At 39.3% G+C, this 17,757-nt stretch overlaps 1 protein-coding gene across 1 annotated transcript; it reads left to right on the top strand.

Annotated features, from left to right (window-relative positions):
• Positions 1-7,960: 7,960 nt before the first annotated feature.
• On the top strand, positions 7,961-16,037 carry Prpf38b (pre-mRNA processing factor 38B). Its single transcript, XM_005338060.5, has 6 exons — positions 7,961-8,245; positions 10,942-11,010; positions 11,304-11,455; positions 11,765-11,825; positions 14,110-14,333; positions 14,825-16,037. Exons 1-6 carry the CDS (start codon positions 7,961-7,963, stop codon positions 15,684-15,686), a joined length of 1,653 nt encoding a protein of 550 aa, XP_005338117.1. The 3' UTR covers positions 15,687-16,037.
• The last annotated feature ends 1,720 nt before the right edge of the window (positions 16,038-17,757 follow it).

The following is a 17,757-nucleotide window of genomic DNA, read 5'->3' on the forward strand; positions in this document are numbered from 1 at the left end:
AAAATAGTGAATTATGCTCACTTAGTGGGTCATTACACTATGTGATGTTTCCTATGTGTCCTTCTCCAATCAATCTATCTTTGTCAGTTTATTCCAGCAAACCTTCAGAGGATGGCCAGGTGTGGTGGTGCATGGCTATAATCCCAGCTACTAGAGAGACTGAAAAAGGAGAATCACAAGTTTAAGGCCAGCCTCAGCAATTTAACAAGAGCTTGTCCCAAAATAAAAATAAAAGGGGGTGGGGTGTAGCTCAATGCTGTAGTGCTCCTGGCTTTAATGCCCAGTACCACACAAAAATAAATAAATAAATAAATAATTTGATCTTTGTACTAGGTTTCCAAATCCTCAGAATTTCCTGATTGATCATATTTTTGTTATTCAAATTGGATCCTGAGTGTTTATGCTAATTAGGCAGCTCTTGGTTGGCTTGTAAATAGCATAAGCTAATAAGATGACTCAGGATGGAGGAAGACCATAGTAAAATAATCAATCCTCTGATTAGAAAGGGTTGGAGCTTTGGGTTGGGATTGTGGCTCAGTGGTAGAGTGCTTGCCCAGCATATGGGAAGCTCTAGGTTTGATTCTCAGCACCACTTAAAAATAAATAAAATAAAGGTGTTGTGTCCATCTACAACTAAAAAATTTAAAAAAAAAAATTTTTTTTTAAAAGAAAGGGTTGGAGCTCTAAGTCCTGAGAGATCATGGAGGGGGCTAGAGCAAATGATCCAGTCAATTGTACTTACTTAATGAGACCACAATAAAAACCCTGGTTACCCCAAGCTCAGGTGAGCTTCCATGTTTGGTAACTACACTGATAGGGTGTACTATCCTGAGCACATTTGAGACTCTTGGAGATTTGGCCCTCTCTTCATTTAGTTGGTCCAGATTTGTGTCCTGTATGGTAAGTTGTAAGTACTACACTATTGAGTTATGAGTTATTTTTGCAAACTACGGATTTTGAGGGAATTCTAGAAACCCAAAGTGTATAATCATTTCCCCATAAAAGCAAGTAGTCCTATAATCCGAAGGAATCTTGTTTCATCTTTTTATAGTGTCAGAGATTAAACCTAGAGACTTACCTGTGCAAGGCAAGAGCTTTATGGCTCAGTAACATCCCCAATCATATCTCATTATTTATTATTATTGTTGCTATTTTTGCAGTGCTATGGATCAAACCCAGGGCCTAGGATATGCTAGCCAATCACTCTACCAGAAAGCCGCACCCCAGCTCCCATTCTCATTGTTTTAATCTGCAATTCGCTAATGACATATGTTGAATATCTTTTCACATGGTTATTTTTCACCTGTAAGGTGTCTGTTAGGTACTTAGCCCATTCGGGGAGGGGATACTGGGAATGAACCCAGAGTCACTTTACTACTGAGCTACATCCCCAGAACATTTTATTTTCTATTTTAAGACAGGGTCTCGCTAGATTGCTTAGAGCCTAAGTTGCTGAGGATGGCCTCAAATTTGCAATCCTCCTGCCTCAGCCTCCTTAGATTACAGGTAAGCACAGTGGTGCCTGCCTGCCTGTTTAGCCCATTTTTAAATTGGCTTATTAATTTTCTTTTTTGGTACCAGGGAATTGAGCCCAAGGGTGCTTAACCACTGAGCCACATCCCCAGCCCTTTTTATTTTTTGAGATAGGGTCTCGCTAAGTTGCTTAGGACCTCACTAAATTGCTGAGGCTGGCTTTGAATTTGTCATCTTTCTGCCTCAGCCTCCTAAATTGCTGGGATTACAGGCATGAGCCACCAAGCCTGGCTAGAGGATGATTTAACCAGAAGTTAGAAACTAGTTTATGCCATATAGCAAGACCCCATCTCAAACAAAATTTTAATTAGTTGTAAAGGATCTAATTTGCTATGCATTACAAATATTGACATTTGAAAATAATTTTTTTTTTTTTTTTTGGTAAGGAAAGTTTATTTAGCTTACAGTTTGGGAGGCTGAAAGGTCACATGGCATGACATAGGCTTGGTGAGAGCCCTCTTGGCTGCATCAGGATTGAGTGGGCCCATTGTTTCAGCTTCTGGTAGTGTTATTCATGCTGACAGAATTCCAGGGTGACACAAGGCATCATATGGGAAAAGATGTATATCTGTGTGTATCTGTCTGTGCCACTCTTTTGAAGGTATTCAGTGAAGGCTGTTTCCTCTTTTGGAGGTGGCCTGCTCCTCATACCTCAGAGCTTTACTTCTATTTCACTGAATAAATCCTTTATGCTCTTTCTTTTTTTAATTTTTAATTTTTTTAATATTTATTTTTTAGTTGTACTTGGACACAATACCTTTATTTTATTTATTTATAAATAAATAAATAATTGATTCATAGGTGCTAAGGATCAAACCTAGGCCTGCATTTGCTAGGCAAGCACTCTACTGCTGAGCCATAACTCCAGTCATATTTTTTATTTTTTGATACTGGTGATTGAATTCAGTGGATGCAGTCCTTTTTATTATTTTATTTTGAGACAGGGTCTTGCTAAACTGCTGAGGCCTTAAACTTTCAATCTTCCTGCCTTAGCCTCCCAAATTGCTGGGATTACAGGCATACACCACCACACCCAGCCCCTTTATGCTTTTTATAATTTTATCTTGACTGAAATCCTTCTTTTGGGAAGACAAAGAACCAAGGAACCTGACACATATGGTGCCATGACTCAGACCTGGCTCTGATTGCTGCAGAAACACTAAGCCTCTAGATGTCTTTTTACTGGGTACTATCAACCTATTGTGCCTGAGGCCCTGCTGCTATTGACATCTCTATTAGATCAAGTGGGACAAAGATTTCTTAGAGTTAATTTGCCATCAAGTGCCTCCTTTTTGGTTAAAGCAAGGAGACTTAAAACTCCCTATTCAAACCCCTTGAGGATCTGGACTCAGAAATCTTTGCCCTTGTCCAGCAGGAAACAGTCCAAGTGGTGATGCAACACCTCAAAGCTAAAGGGTTTCAGAGTTCCAACTCACTGAGGGGGTAATGTTAGAGCAGGCAACTAGATAAGCATGATCAAGAGAGGTGGGGAAAGGAAATTCAAGTTCTGCCCCTGGACAGTACCCAACTGGCTATTACATACCTAGCAACCGCCTTCTTGTGGTCAGATAGCTTCTATCAATCTGGAGAAAATGGATAATCTATGCTGTAAACATTTCCAGCATGACAAAATTAGTGTAGGCACACTGATCTATGGCAGGGAAGCACAAAAACTGCCCCAGTTAAATAATTCATGGGGTATAAGAATCTCAAGCAGGCCATAAAAGCCCACAACACAGAGACACAAAGCCAGTTCCTCTTCTGGAAGTTGCTGCTCCACATGTCTCTGAGCATTATTTCCATTTCAGGAAATAAACCCTTTTTGTTTGCTGGGTTTTTTTTTTTTGTTTTTTTTTTCGGGGGGGGGGGGGCGCGGTTACTGGATTAAGCGCAGAAGTGCTTTACCACTGAGCTACATCCCCCAGCCCTTTTATTTTTTAATTCTTTTGATACCAGAGATTGAACCTAGGGGCACTTAACTTCTGAGCCAAAAAAATCAACCCTTTTTATTTTGAGACAGAATCTTCCTAAGTTGCTTAGGGCCTCATTAAGTTGCTGAGGCTGGCTTTGAACTTGTGATCCTCCTGCCTTAACTCCCAAACCTCTGGGATTACAGTCATGTGCCACCATACCCAGCTCCAGACTGGTCTTGAATTTGCATTCCTCTTGTTTCAGCCTCTCAAGTAGCTGGGATTACAGGCTCAGGCCATTGTGCCCCTACACCATTCATTTTAAATGACAACGCCCACTCCCCACCCCCTGCACCCCCAATTTTGTGTTTTGGATTCTGGGGAATCAAGCCAAGGGCTTTGACTATGCAAAATATTGCTCTTATCACTGGAGCTACACCCCCAGTCCACAAAAGAAAATTCTGGCTAGTTTTAGAGTTATTCGTTTTTCTGAACAACAATGCCAACACTTAGGAAATGGCATTTTGCCTGGCACAGTGGCACATGCCTGTTAATTCCAGGGGCTCAGGAGGCTGAGACAGGAAGATCACAAGTTCAAAGCCAGTCTCAGCAATTTAGCAAGGCCGTAAGCAATTTAGCCAGACCTTGTCTCAAAAAGGGCTGGGGGGGCTGGGGATGTGGTTCAAGCGGTAGCGCGCTCGCCTGGCATGCGTGCAGCCTGGGTTCCATCCTCAGCACCACATATAAAATAAAGATGTTGTGTACGCCAAAAAACAAATATTAAAACTCGCTCTCTTTAAAAAAATTTTTAAAAAAAGGGATGGGGATGTAGCTCAGTGGTGAATTTTCCCTAGGTTAAATCCCAGTACCAAAAAAAAATTGCATAATGAGTTGCGTACCTTTTTTTTTTTTCTTCAAAATAGGAGATCTATGGGAAAAGGAGGAGGCAGGAACAGAGAACTGGTATTATACCACTGATCTTAGGCAGATTGATTTTATTTATTTTATTTATTTACTTTTTGCAGTACTGGGGATCAAACGCAGGATCTCACAAATGCTAGGCAAGTGCAAATTATATGCAATGTTCTCACAGGCTACATGAAATACTTTTATTTTTGATATGTGGGTCTTGCTATGTTGCCTAGACTGGAACTTGTGGGTTCAAGTGATCTCAGCACCTGGCTGCCCAAGTAGTTACATACACTCCCTGTTTAAAGAGACTTTTTTTTTTTCATTTTTATATTTTTGCAGTTATGGGGTTGGAGCTCAGTGTCTCACACATACCAGGCAAGTGTTCTGTTAGCAAGGGACTTTATTTACTTATTGGTACTAAAGATTAAACCCGGGGTCTCATGCATACTGGGCAAGAGTTCTAACACTGAGGTACATGCCCTGCCCTTTTCACTTTTTTAAAAAAATATTTTTTAGTTGTAAATGAACACAATACCTTTATTTATTTATCTTTTTTTAAAAAAATATATTTTTTAGTTGTAGGTGAACACAATATCTTTATTTTATTTTTTATGTTTTGCTGAGATTTAAAACCAGTGCCTCATGCATGTGAGGCAAGCACTCTATCACTGAGCTACAACCTCAGCCCTTATTTATCTTAATGTGATGCTGAGGATTGAATCCAGGGCCTCACACATGCTAGGCGAGAGCTCTACGGCGAGAGCTCTACCACTAAACCACAACCCCAGACCCCTTTTTCACTTAAAAAGAAAAAAAAATATTCACTTTTTGAGGTACTTGGGATGGAATGCAAGGTCTCACAGAAGCTGGGCAAGTGCTCTACAACTGAATCACATCCTCAAACGTTCTTTTTTTTTGAGACAGTGTGCCCCCGAGGCCTGGTTCCTTCCCTGTGTACATGCTGTTGAAATTTAAGATTGCCACCTTGAAACTTCCCAAGTTTCTAGTAAAAGCCAGGTGTGGTGGTACATACCTATTATCCCAGGTACTCTGGAGGCTGAGGCAAGATCAAAGTTTGAGGCTAGATGGGCAACTTAGAAAGATCCTGCTCAAAATAAAATGAAAAGGGGTGGGGATATAGCTCAGTGGTAGAGTATTTGTCTAGCATGTGTGAGGATCTGGTCTCCATCCCCAGTACAACAACAACAACAAATAAGGGCTAATGGATTTTGGCAATTAGGATTCCATAGTAAGCCATCCAAGGTTTTTGAGAAGGATGATGATACATTTTTTAAAATTATTCTGACAATTTATGAAATATGACTAGTCAGAAAACACTGTCAATATTAGTCTTAAAATTAGATTTTGAGATCATGGATGTAATCATGTATGATTTTTTTTCGCCCCAACACTGGGAATTAAATCCAGGTCTCTTGCATGCTAGACAAGCACTCAAGCTCTGAGCTGTAGCCCCACCCCCTGTTCAACAATGACATTTGGGGTAGGGGTGGGGTGCTAGGATTGAACGAGGACCTAGCAAATGGTAAGCACAAGTTATATCATTAAGTCACACTGCTAGCCTGACTTTTCCTAAAGCATATAACCAATCCTTAACTGGCCTGTTTTATTGGAAGCATTTAGTAACCCTTTCCAGGCACTTCAGTCATTACTCCCTATTAATATACCTCTTAGCTGCTGTCAGTTGAATATTTATATTTAGCACCTATAAGTCTAATCTTCCCTGCTTCTGTGTATACTCAGGCTATTCTCTGCCATTTATAAAACTGCCTGTCTGGATTTCACCTGAGAAACTTCAGTGCTCTCTGTAGCCTTCTTTTTTGCAAATTGAAAAATATTCACAATCTGTAGTTACATTCTCCTTATTGCCCCCACTTTGGGAGTAGCCAAGAAATTCAACAAGTCTTTAAAATGTCAAAATGTGGAGCTGGGGTTAGCTCAGTGGTAGAGCACTTGCCTCATACATGTGAGACAGTGGGTGTGGGAGGCACTGGGTTCCATCCTCAGCACCACATATAAAAAATATATATTTTTTAAAAAAGGAAAAAGAAACATGCAGAAACAATTTTTTTGTTAAATAGATTTACTTTCTAGTTATAGGTGGACACAATGTCTTTATTTTATTTTTATGTGGTGCTTAGGATCGAACCCAGTGCTTTACGCATGCTAGGCGAGCGTTCTACCTCTGAGCCTCAATTCCAGCCACAGAAACAATTTTTTTAAAAAATTGTGGTAGTCTGCAACATGAATGGTGTACTCCAAGAAATAAACTATTTGACCAGTATCTTTATATCCGTGTGGATTTTTTAAAAATCATTTTCATTCTTCTTACCCTAACCACTAAGTTCTTAACAAAACATACCGTTTGAAGTAAATATTTACCGTCCACAACACAAATCTTTATACCTACAAGCATGAGAAGGGTCTCTTCAGTCTTTTTTATGGGTAAAAATAAAACCCAAAGGTATTATTCTGTGTATAACCTTCTCTTAGTTCTCAAACACTAGGAGTCTTCTGTTAGCAGTGGATTTAAGAGCTGAAACTGTTTACTTTTACACCGTTTGTTCACTTCCTCTGCCTCATTCCTTGCCCGAGAAAGGAGCAAAAGACAGGTAGTCAGTAAATAATCGGGTCAGAAAGATGAGGGCTGATTTCGAGGACCCGATCCTCCCAAGATACACATCACCCCTATGTCTAGCCCAATACATTCGTTAAAAGTGAAAGATCTGGAGAAGAAAGCAACGGCTTGAGCCAGATGCCTGAAACATTCTACTGGTAGCTTCAGGTACGCTAAGTAGTTTCTTTAAAGGTCACAACAGCCCAGCAAAATGTTATCGCAGTCTTATGTTTAGGCTTAAACATTAGCCCTCAGGTCATACACTACATCCCTGCAAAGGACAGAAACATCTTTTATGGTAATCACAAGGGAAGTAGGGTCACTGATGATAATCCTTTGAAGAACTCGGCGAAGACCTCCGACACTTCCCCGGAGCTAGACACTAATTGAAAAGCCCATTGCAGCGGTGCAAAACTGTTTCCTGCCCGACTCTCGCGAGAAGAAACTAGGTCCCCAGACGAAACGCTAAAATATACAGATTGGGCCTAGAACGTCCTTCCCCATCGTCCCCAAATCCTCCCGGGAAATCTAACAGTCGGGCAAAGGAGGCCACCTCGACAAGTCCAGCGCGCAGAGAACGCGCGGAACCAGGAAGAGGAATAGCTAGCCCACCCAAGTGTTTCTGATTGGCTGCCGGCTTAGCTTGGAACGCTGGGGCGTATGACGTCACATCCGCCGAGTCCGCCATCTTGTTCCCAGGGGCAGTTGGCGGAAGAGATCGCGCTCCCTGGCCACCGGCTTGCCTTCTTCCTGGAGTTCTCGCAGCCCGCGTTTCGGTGTCTGCTCTCGGCCCGGGGTCCATTTTCGGGGTCAGGGTTGCCCTCTCTCGCCTTGCTGGGGCACAGCGAGGCGGCCCCCTCTTCTGACGGCATTCCATGGAGTAGGGTCCCGGACCGTTGTCCCGAAGAGCGAGATCGAGCTTCGCCCCCTCCCCCCTCCCTTCTCCCTCCCTCCTTCCTTCCGTCGCAACATGGCTAACAACAGCCCCGCGCTGACAGGCAACTCGCAGCCGCAGCACCAGGCAGCCGCGGCCGCGGCCCAGCAGCAGCAGCAGCAGTGCGGCGGCGGCGGCGGCGGCGCCACGAAGCCGGCGGTCTCGGGCAAGCAGGGCAATGTGCTGCCGCTGTGGGGCAATGAGAAGACCATGAACCTCAACCCCATGATCCTGACCAACATCTTGTCGTCGCCTTACTTCAAAGTGCAGCTCTACGAGCTCAAGACCTACCACGAGGTGGTGGACGAGATCTACTTTAAGGTACGAAGCCTCTAGGCCTTGGGCTTGGGGGTAAGTTCAGAAGAGGTATGGAGGAAACCGGCGGAGGCGGCCCCCGAGATCTGAGGATTTGTGGGTGGGGGAAGGTCGGGCGGAGGGGGAGCTGTCGCCTATAGCCTGTCAGGGAGGGGTCGGGCTGGGGCCGCCCTCTCGTTTCCTTTTCAGATTTTAGAGCCAGGAGAGCCCGCCACTTTCGATATTTCTCTTCCCCCAACCTCCTGCCTACCCCTGGGGGATGTTGGGCAAGAGGGATAGGGGAAAGGAGAAATGAGTAACAGAAGTCTCTCCAGTTCACAGCTTTAAATTTGTTCCTTTTGACATGGATCTACTAGGCGCCAACTTGGTGCTTCTCCCGCTCACCCGGGCCAGGGCATGTAGTGACTTCAATATGGGCCTCGTGTTGTTGGTACTGTCCAATCCAGACAGGGACATGGTCAGTGCGTGTGTCGGTTGGGGTGGGAGGGATGGGGGTGGAGAGGTGCCAGTGCAAGATGTGTACAGAAGGCCTGGAAATTTTCCCAGCAGGAAGTCAGGAGTAAGCGGTCTCAGCCACCTGTGCATTGGGCATATTTAGAATTATCTGGGCCCTGGGCTTCTGCGGCAGGGTCGGTGCTGGCTTGGCTGTGCTGGGGAGCTCACCTGGCGCCTCCTCACTGCACTCTTGTCTCAGTTCTTGTTTCGTTAGCAGGATTGACTCAGTCTTGCAGCGAGGCTCGGAGCAGCCCAGGGTCGCAGGTAGAGGTATGCACTATTAATCATGCTCAATCGCCATAAATGCATTTCCCTGGTTAAATGAACAGTTAATTAGACTTTTTTTTTTTTTGGGCCATTGGTTTTGGTCTTCATCAGTAGATAGATTTTTTCCACTTCCCTGCAAATTATGTAGTATTAAAAATACCTTCCAGGCCTCCAAACATGGATTTGTATTTTAAAGAGAATTAATAATAGCCTCAAGAGTTTTTACAAACGTTTTAGTTAGAGCATTTAGAATCTTTTGTCTGTAAAGTTTGAGACAGATCACGTATTTTCTGTCATCCGAACATGTGTGGAGATGTTAACAAAAGGACATTTCTCTATTTGTTTTGCTGCCTTTCCCCCCAATAATTGTTTAGATTATTTCAGGATTTTGAGATATTAGTTGCTTTATAATAGAAAACATTTTGAGGAATACAGTTCAACCCTGGGCATGTAGAGTACAGAAGTAAATTTAATATTCTCTTAAGAGTCTTGAGAAGGTGTAATTGTTATACTGTGAATTAGCTTTTTTTAAAAAAAAAACAAAAACTAGCTCTTAAAAGGTAAGACCTTTTCAACATGGATGCAATATGTGGAATAATATTTAACACACTATTCTATGCAGTAAACTTTGAAAAGCTGTAAATTGGATTTCTGCTCCTTTTGTGGCAGTTTCTGTTTTAAAATCTAGTTTATATAGTAGGGGGAAAACTTTCATACGTTGTGTTTTGAAACGATTAAAGATCTACCAGGAATTATTTTTAAGTTAAGTTTAAAACTAAAGACCCAGATTTTGTCATTAATATGGTTGTATCAAATAATCATTGAAATATATAGACCTCTAATTTTGTACTTATTTTTTATTTATTTATTTTTGGTACCAGGGATTGAACCATTTAGCCACATCCTCGGCCCTTTTATTTTTTTATTTTGAAGTACTTTAATTTTGTTTTGTTTCTATCCCTTGACTAGTCTTTGAGGAATTGAAACATTAACACAGCAAGCTGGGGAAAAGAAATAGTTAAGTACTCCAGGAGTTGAGCAAAACAGTGTAGTACTTGAGTACCACTAAAAAGCAGTATAAAATAATACCATGTGTGGGTGGAAATAACACTTTCAGAAAGATAATAGAATGAAAGAACAGGATTTTTTTTAACAACAACAAAATGAGATCTTTCCAAAAGACTTCTTGGCTTCTATTTTATAGTTAAAATTCTTTTTATTGCTATTTTAGATAAAGCTATTTTTGTAGGGTGATCCTTTAGCAAAAAGGATACTGTATCATGTTTGATTTTACTTAGTGTCTATTAATGGCTATTCACACTCCCATTTCTGATACAGTTTATGTTCTTGGGGGGAAATTAGATTGGTTCACATAATTAGCTGAAAATGAATTGTAAGAATGATCTCTGTAAAGTATGACTTTTGTGGTTTAATCTTTAATCAGGAATAAACTTGATTCTTGTCGAAAAATGTGCAAATAAAAGTTCTATTATTTTGCATTTTACTTTATTTTATCATGTAAATTTTTTTAAATCATAAAGGAGAAATATTGAGGGCATTTTTTTCAAACTTCATTTTAAAATGAGTTTTTTTAAATTTTAAGCAATTTATAATTAAAAGGCTGAATAGTATCAAATATATTGTGCAAATTGATGAAGACTGTAGACATTTCCTGACTCCCACATATGTAGAAATTAGCTGTGCATAAAGCTAGTTTAATGGGATTTCTGCTCTGCCAACACATTAAGATTTTATTAAATCCTGGTAGTTTTATTGGTATTCTTTAACTGTCTAAGCAGTTTTTCCAAAGATAATTTACACACTTAATGTGAGTAAACAGCATTTTTGGAAGAGTTGCTCTGTTATGGACTTGGGCTTAATCAGAATTTTTTAAAATTCAGAGTATGAATGTTTGTTGTCTTTCTCTTTTCTATTTTCAGGTCACGCATGTTGAACCTTGGGAAAAAGGAAGCAGGAAAACAGCTGGCCAGACCGGGATGTGCGGAGGGGTAAGTAGAAGTACGTGCATTTTTCAGTTTTTCTGTGTCTGATAATTAAGTTTATTAGAAAACTAAAGTCTGCCCTTATACATTCAAGTGACAATTTGTTGGTGGATCTTAGAATTTGTAAAAAATGTAAACTCAAGGATCCAGTGAATTGGGTTACAAAAAGTGTTACTGTTAATACTTCATTCTTAGTTCTGGATTATGTCTTGGTTATTAATCCTAACATGATTAGTCAGTGGATGCTAACTAAGCATCTGTTAATTATTATACTTTTTTCTTAACTGTTTCCCCTAAAGGTTCGAGGTGTTGGAACAGGAGGGATTGTTTCTACAGCTTTTTGCCTGTTATACAAATTATTTACTCTGAAATTAACTCGCAAACAAGTGATGGGTCTTATAACACACACAGACTCTCCATATATCAGAGCCCTTGGATTTATGTATATAAGGTGAGCATGTATTTATCTGTATTTTTAATATATATCTCATTGTAATTCACATAATTTTTTGTTGTTGTTGTTATTGTTGTTTTTGTACTGGGGATTGAACCCAGAGGTGCTTTATCACTGATATATCCCTATCCTTTTTATTTTTCATTTTGAGATGGGTTTTGCTTAGTTGCCTACGAACTTGCTCAGTTGCTGAGGCTGGCCTTGATTACAGTCTTCCTGCCTTAACCTCCTGAATCATTGGGATTACAGGCATGCACCACCTAGTCTGGCTCACATAAGCTTAATAAATCTTCCTTGCAATTCTAGGTATACGCAGCCCCCTACAGATCTTTGGGACTGGTTTGAATCCTTCCTTGATGATGAAGAGGTATGTCAGCAAGGGTAATAATTAGTTTTTTCTAATTACTTTTATTTTTAATATCTTTTCATTGGAGATTTAATGTCTTCAAGAATTTTCTGTAGTTTTTTCAGTCATACTTTCAGAATTAAAGTCCTTTCACTAGGACTTGGTGGCTTTTACATATCTTATGTTAAATTTAGTATGTTTTGTTTTGTTTTTAAATTACTTAAATGTTTTTATAATTATTAGAAAATTTCTCTTCCTAATTAGTTTCTGTATATTGTATTGGTCCTAACTTGTACAGTTGATAGTGACTTTGAGGTGGGCTGTGGTCCAGATTGAGGTGATAAAAGACATGTAACAGAAAATTAAATGTATCCTTTTTTTTCTTGTGGAACTTTTAGTTCTTCACTCTAACCTCTAAATACAAATATTCTCACTTGCATAGAAATGCAAAATTGTAGAGCTAGGCTTGACTTAAATAGGCTGAGAGTTTGGATGGTTGGTTGAAGGTGACAAAACAAGAACTTTTAATTCTGAATTTCTCATTTTTTGAGACGGGTCTTGCTGTATTTCCCAGGCTGGCCTCATACTCTCCATTCTCCTGCATCTGCATCTCAGTAGCTGAGATTATAGGCATTTGCTACCACCATGCCCTGCTAAATCTAGCTTTCTGGCTCCTAGCACATCACACATTTAAAACAAGACAATACTATTCTAGATGTTTTTAAAATTCTAAATCCAGTTTGCCATCTTGAGTTTGTTAACATGTTTAGAAATTACTTTAGGAAACTTGACTAAGTCCAATTTAAATCCTACTTATACTGATTTGCTTACATATTAAAGTCCAGGATATCAAAATGTACCCATGTATTATGCCATGTATCTCTTCTTCCCATTACTTTGTATTTTAAGGTTCATAAAGTAGTCTCTGATATAGCAGTAGTCCTATTTAAAAAGTTCAAAGAATTTGTTGAATGAAAAGATGGTTCCAATGGAAATATTTTTGTTTGCCATTGTATTCACATCAAAAAAATGACACATTTAGACATAGAAGATTTAGTCTTTCTCTTCCTTTTTTTTTAACCTGTTTACTGAACTGCTTGATAATCGGAAGACACAAAAATTATTTTAGGTGATAATCACAACCTTTTAAAGATTTTTTTCCTCTTTATAAAAGCTTTTTTTTTTTTTTTGGTTGTAGATGGACACAATACTTATTATTATTGTTATTATTTATGTGGTGCTGAGGATCGAACCCAGTGACCCATATGTGCAAGGCAAGAGTTCTACCACTGAGCCACAACCTCGGCCCTATAAGAGCTTTTTAAGACCAAAATGCTTCTCCCTTCTGACTATAAACGCGTGTCCTTCTTTTTAATTGTATTAGGTTTGTTTTTTAATGGTTCTATTTAATCTGTTTTTTATTGTGCTTACAACCTGAGGTCCTCTGTTTAAGCTAACTTATGTTTTCTTCCTTAGATATCTGCAGCGATTATATTTGGAAATACTGTATATCTGAACACTTAAATGTGTGTGAGTGCAAGCAGTTTTACCTTTAGCTCTTGTTTTCCTGTTTAGATAACAAATCTCACTTTCCTTGTGTGCTTGCACTATAGGTTTGGGACTGACAATAGCTGACTAACATGTCCTGAGCTGTGAGAGGGCATAGCAAGAAGGCCTTCATGCGGTAATGACCCTTTTCAGAGACAATGGTCATCATGGATTATGCGTTTCCAATTATTTGTTCATTTATTTATTTTCTACATAACTAAATTAGAAACCTCACTGCTTCATGGCAGTTGGTTTGCTATTGCTTCCAGTTTTATTAGGGCTTCATTTTTATATTACAGCTGTTAAAAAGATAACCTTTAGACAGAAATTGTCTGAAATAGTTCATATGTAGTTAGGTTACAGTGCTAGGTATGATGTGTGCAAATGTACCCACAGAAATATGTACTTAGTAGGTATGTGGAATGTAAATTAAGTCCTTTGTTCCACATAGTTTAGTAGTATAAGGTGCTTTTTCATATTATTACCTGAGTGAGATCAGTTCCCTTTATGCCCGTGAGGCTGCAGGATTTGTTCTCACCTGCATGTATACACTAAGCCCAAATATTTTGCAATGTGTCATTCATTATCAGGTTAGGATACAAAATTGAAAGTTTTCTGTTAGAATTTTTTTGTATTTGATTCCAAAGATGGTAATGTGTTTTTTTAGTATTCATGTTTGTGTTGAAATGCCTTTTTTTTCTTTTTTCTTTTTTCTTTTTTATTTTTTGACCATTAGGGTATCTTTTGTGTTTCATAGGACCTAGATGTGAAGGCTGGTGGAGGCTGTGTGATGACCATTGGAGAAATGCTACGGTCTTTTCTCACAAAACTGGAGTGGTTTTCTACACTGTTTCCAAGAATTCCAGTTCCAGTTCAGAAGAATATTGACCAACAGATTAAAACACGACCTAGAAAAATCAAGAAAGATGGAAAGGAAGGTGCTGAGGAGATAGACAGACATGTTGAACGCAGACGTTCAAGGTAGACGTAACAAATTGTAAATTTATTCCTTTTTATTAGGGATTGAATCTAGGGATGCTCTACTACTAAGCTACATCCCCAGCTTTTGGTATTTTTTTTTTTTAATATTTATTTTTTAGTTTTCGGCGGACACAACATCTTTGTTTGTATGTGGTGCTGAGGGTCGAACCCGGGCTGCACTCATGCCAGGCAAGCGCGCTACCGCTTGAGCCACATCCCCAGCCCCTTTTGGTATTTTTTTATTTTGAGGCAGACTAAGTTGCCACAGCTGGCCTGAACTTTTAGTTTTCCTGCCTTAGCTTCCCAAGAAGCTGGGATTGTTGTAGACTTATATCACTACACCCAGAGTTCTGTTTTGTTTTTACGCAGTCTTGGGAATTAAACCTAGGATCTTGACTATGCTAGACAGTACTGTCCCACTGAATTACATTCTCAGTTCTTATAATATGTTTTATTCATTGGAATTTCCTTCTTCCTTCTCCATTTCTTAGATCTCCAAGGAGATCACTGAGTCCACGGAGGTCCCCAAGAAGATCAAGAAGTAGAAGTCATCATCGTGAGGGCCATGGGTCTTCTAGTTTCGACAGAGAATTAGAAAGAGAAAAAGAGCGCCAACGACTAGAGCGTGAAGCCAAAGAAAGAGAGAAAGAAAGGCGAAGATCCCGAAGTATTGACCGGGGGTTAGATCGAAGGCGTAGTAGTAGGAGTAGGGAAAGACACAGAAGTCGCAGTCGAAGTCGTGATAGAAAAGGGGATAGAAGGGACAGGGATCGGGAAAGAGAGAAAGAAAATGAGAGGGGTAGAAGACGAGATCGAGACTATGATAAGGAAAGAGGGAATGACAGAGAAAAGGAGAGGGAAAGATCAAGAGAACGGTCCAAGGAACAGAGAAGTAGGGGTGAGGTAGAAGAGAAGAAACATAAAGAAGACAAAGATGATAGGCGGCATAGAGATGACAAAAAAGATTCCAAGAAAGAGAAAAAACACAGTAGAAGTAGAAGCAGAGAAAGGAAACATAGAAGTAGAAGTAGAAGTAGAAATGCAGGGAAACGAAGTAGAAGCAGAAGCAAAGAGAAATCAAGTAAACATAAAAATGAAAGTAAAGAAAAATCAAACAAACGAAGTAGAAGTGGCAGTCAAGGAAGAACTGAAAGTGTTGAAAAATCAAAAAAACGGGAACATAGCCCCAGCAAAGAAAAACCTAGAAAACGTAGCAGAAGCAAAGAACGTTCTCACAAACGGGATCATGGCGATAGTAAGGACCAGTCAGAAAAACATGATCGTCAGAGGAGCCAAAGTGTAGAACAAGAGAGCCAAGAAAAACAACATAAAAACAAAGATGAGACTGTGTGAAAAATTTTGTAAAAGTGGATCACATTGAATCCTATAAATGTTTGATTAAATCTGCTTTTTTTCCCCCTGAGTTCAGATTGTGCAGTAGTTATGCACTCTTCAAGCTCCCTGTAGGCTGCATTTTCATTTCTTCTTTTGTGTAGGGAAGTGCCTTTGTAATCCCATTTATTGCATTGATGTTTTCACCCAGTTGTTGAGTTTGATACATGATGCACAAGATTGTTCTTGCATTTTATTGTTTGTTTTTAAAATGTACAGTCTGTACATATGTCCTAAAAATGTTTTAATTCCTTTGGCATGTTTGCCATGTTGGTTAAATTTGTATAAGGCAATAAACTGCCACTAATTCTATTTTTGTTTTGTAGGTGTGGGATTATGGTTTGTGTACTGAAGTTAGCATGGCTGTGCTTTTCGTAATAGGATGCTAAAGACTTTGGGAATGGATCTTGGATATCTTATAGGAGAATTGTGTGCTTTCAATGTACATGAAGGCAGCAGTTGTAGGATTAACATTCTTGTCCACTGTACATTATCTTGGAAGACTTGTTAATATGTTATACTTAATTATTCTCCACAGTTAACTTTAGAGAGAATTTATGAGAGGTTAGTTTCTGATGCAGAGGTTTAAATTAGGCTGTGATTTGATCAAAAGTCCTTTTAGCATTCTACCTCAAAGGGACACTGTTAGTATGCCTAAAATTTATTCACTTAGTTTTCCTTTTTTATTTGGGGAAAAAAAAAACAACATGACATGTAATCTTTTTTCCTTGAATTCTTTCTCAGATTTTTAAAGTACTATATTAAAGAAAAAATTAATGTTTAAAGCCTAGCATTCTTGCAGCAACCCTATACTAACTTGTAATTGGGAGAGGGTGGGGCAGATGAGTAGAGAAACAGATTCAAGCTCAAGCTTCCAAAGCATTTTTATAAATGGAAAAATACTTAAATTATGAAACAGCTTGATATAGTGTCCTTTTTTTAAAATTTAAAACTTTTTTTTATCAATAATGAAGATTGCTATTTGAGTTTTTAAACAATCTAGAATGGAGAAGTATTAAAAGTAATGCTGTACTGCATTATTTAAGACTATCAGCAAATTATTTGATAGATTGTTCTTATGACTTGTATTCTGATTACAAAGAACATCATGAGTGGAATAAATACTGGATTAAATCCTTTATCCTGGGTGTTGGCTTTTCCCCCATTTGTTAACATTTTTTAAAGGTATTTTTGTTGTGGAAATTGATAAAATGTCAATAGACTTACACTTTGTGCAGGGAGAGATCTTAGTGCCCAGACAACAAGTGGATTTTAAACTCAGAGAGGGACATGTGATAGTTATCCTCATAGTAATGGCAGTTTCCTTTCAGTGGATGTTAGGTGTCACTGGGATGATCTTTTGATTAATTTGTTCCACATAAAGTGTGTTTTATAAGACAGCCCATCTACTTCTTTTTAGAACAGAAAATAGAGGCCCAAAGTGATAGGCTTCATCAGTGCCAGGACTAAGAGTATTCCTGAAAAGTCTAGTGATCTTTCTGTACACATACCAACATTTTTTATAACCCACTGGTTATATTGGCTAACTGAAGGGTGCTCAGAGCCACCTTGTGATAGTGTTAAGTTGAACGAACAAGTCCGCTTGGTAGTGCGCATATACTTTGGAAGCAGAGGTGGGAGGATCTCAAATTCAAGGCCGGTTTTGGCAATTATAGGGAAACCCTATCAAAAATGACTGGGGATGTAAGTTTGAGAGCACCACTGGGTTCAGTCCCCAGTATTGTGAAACAGAAAAGATGTTCCATATGTGGGTTTGTGCCTAATTTAAGAAAACTAAATGAAGGAATTAGCTATAAAAATCCTGTTTGGGGTCAGGGGTTGGTACTGGAGACTGAACCCAGAGGCATTCTACCCTGGATCTACATCCCCAGCCAGTTTTGGAGACAGTTTCACCAAGTTGTGATCCTCCTGAGTGGCTGGGCGTATAGGTGTGTGCCACCACCTCCAGCTTTCCCCCAAGAGTAGACAATTGAGCATCAAACATACTAGTATAGATAACCTAGAAATTAGA

Source organism: Ictidomys tridecemlineatus, chromosome 11, assembly GCF_052094955.1.
Source record: "Ictidomys tridecemlineatus isolate mIctTri1 chromosome 11, mIctTri1.hap1, whole genome shotgun sequence".
NCBI classification, from domain to species: Eukaryota; Metazoa; Chordata; class Mammalia; order Rodentia; family Sciuridae; genus Ictidomys; species Ictidomys tridecemlineatus.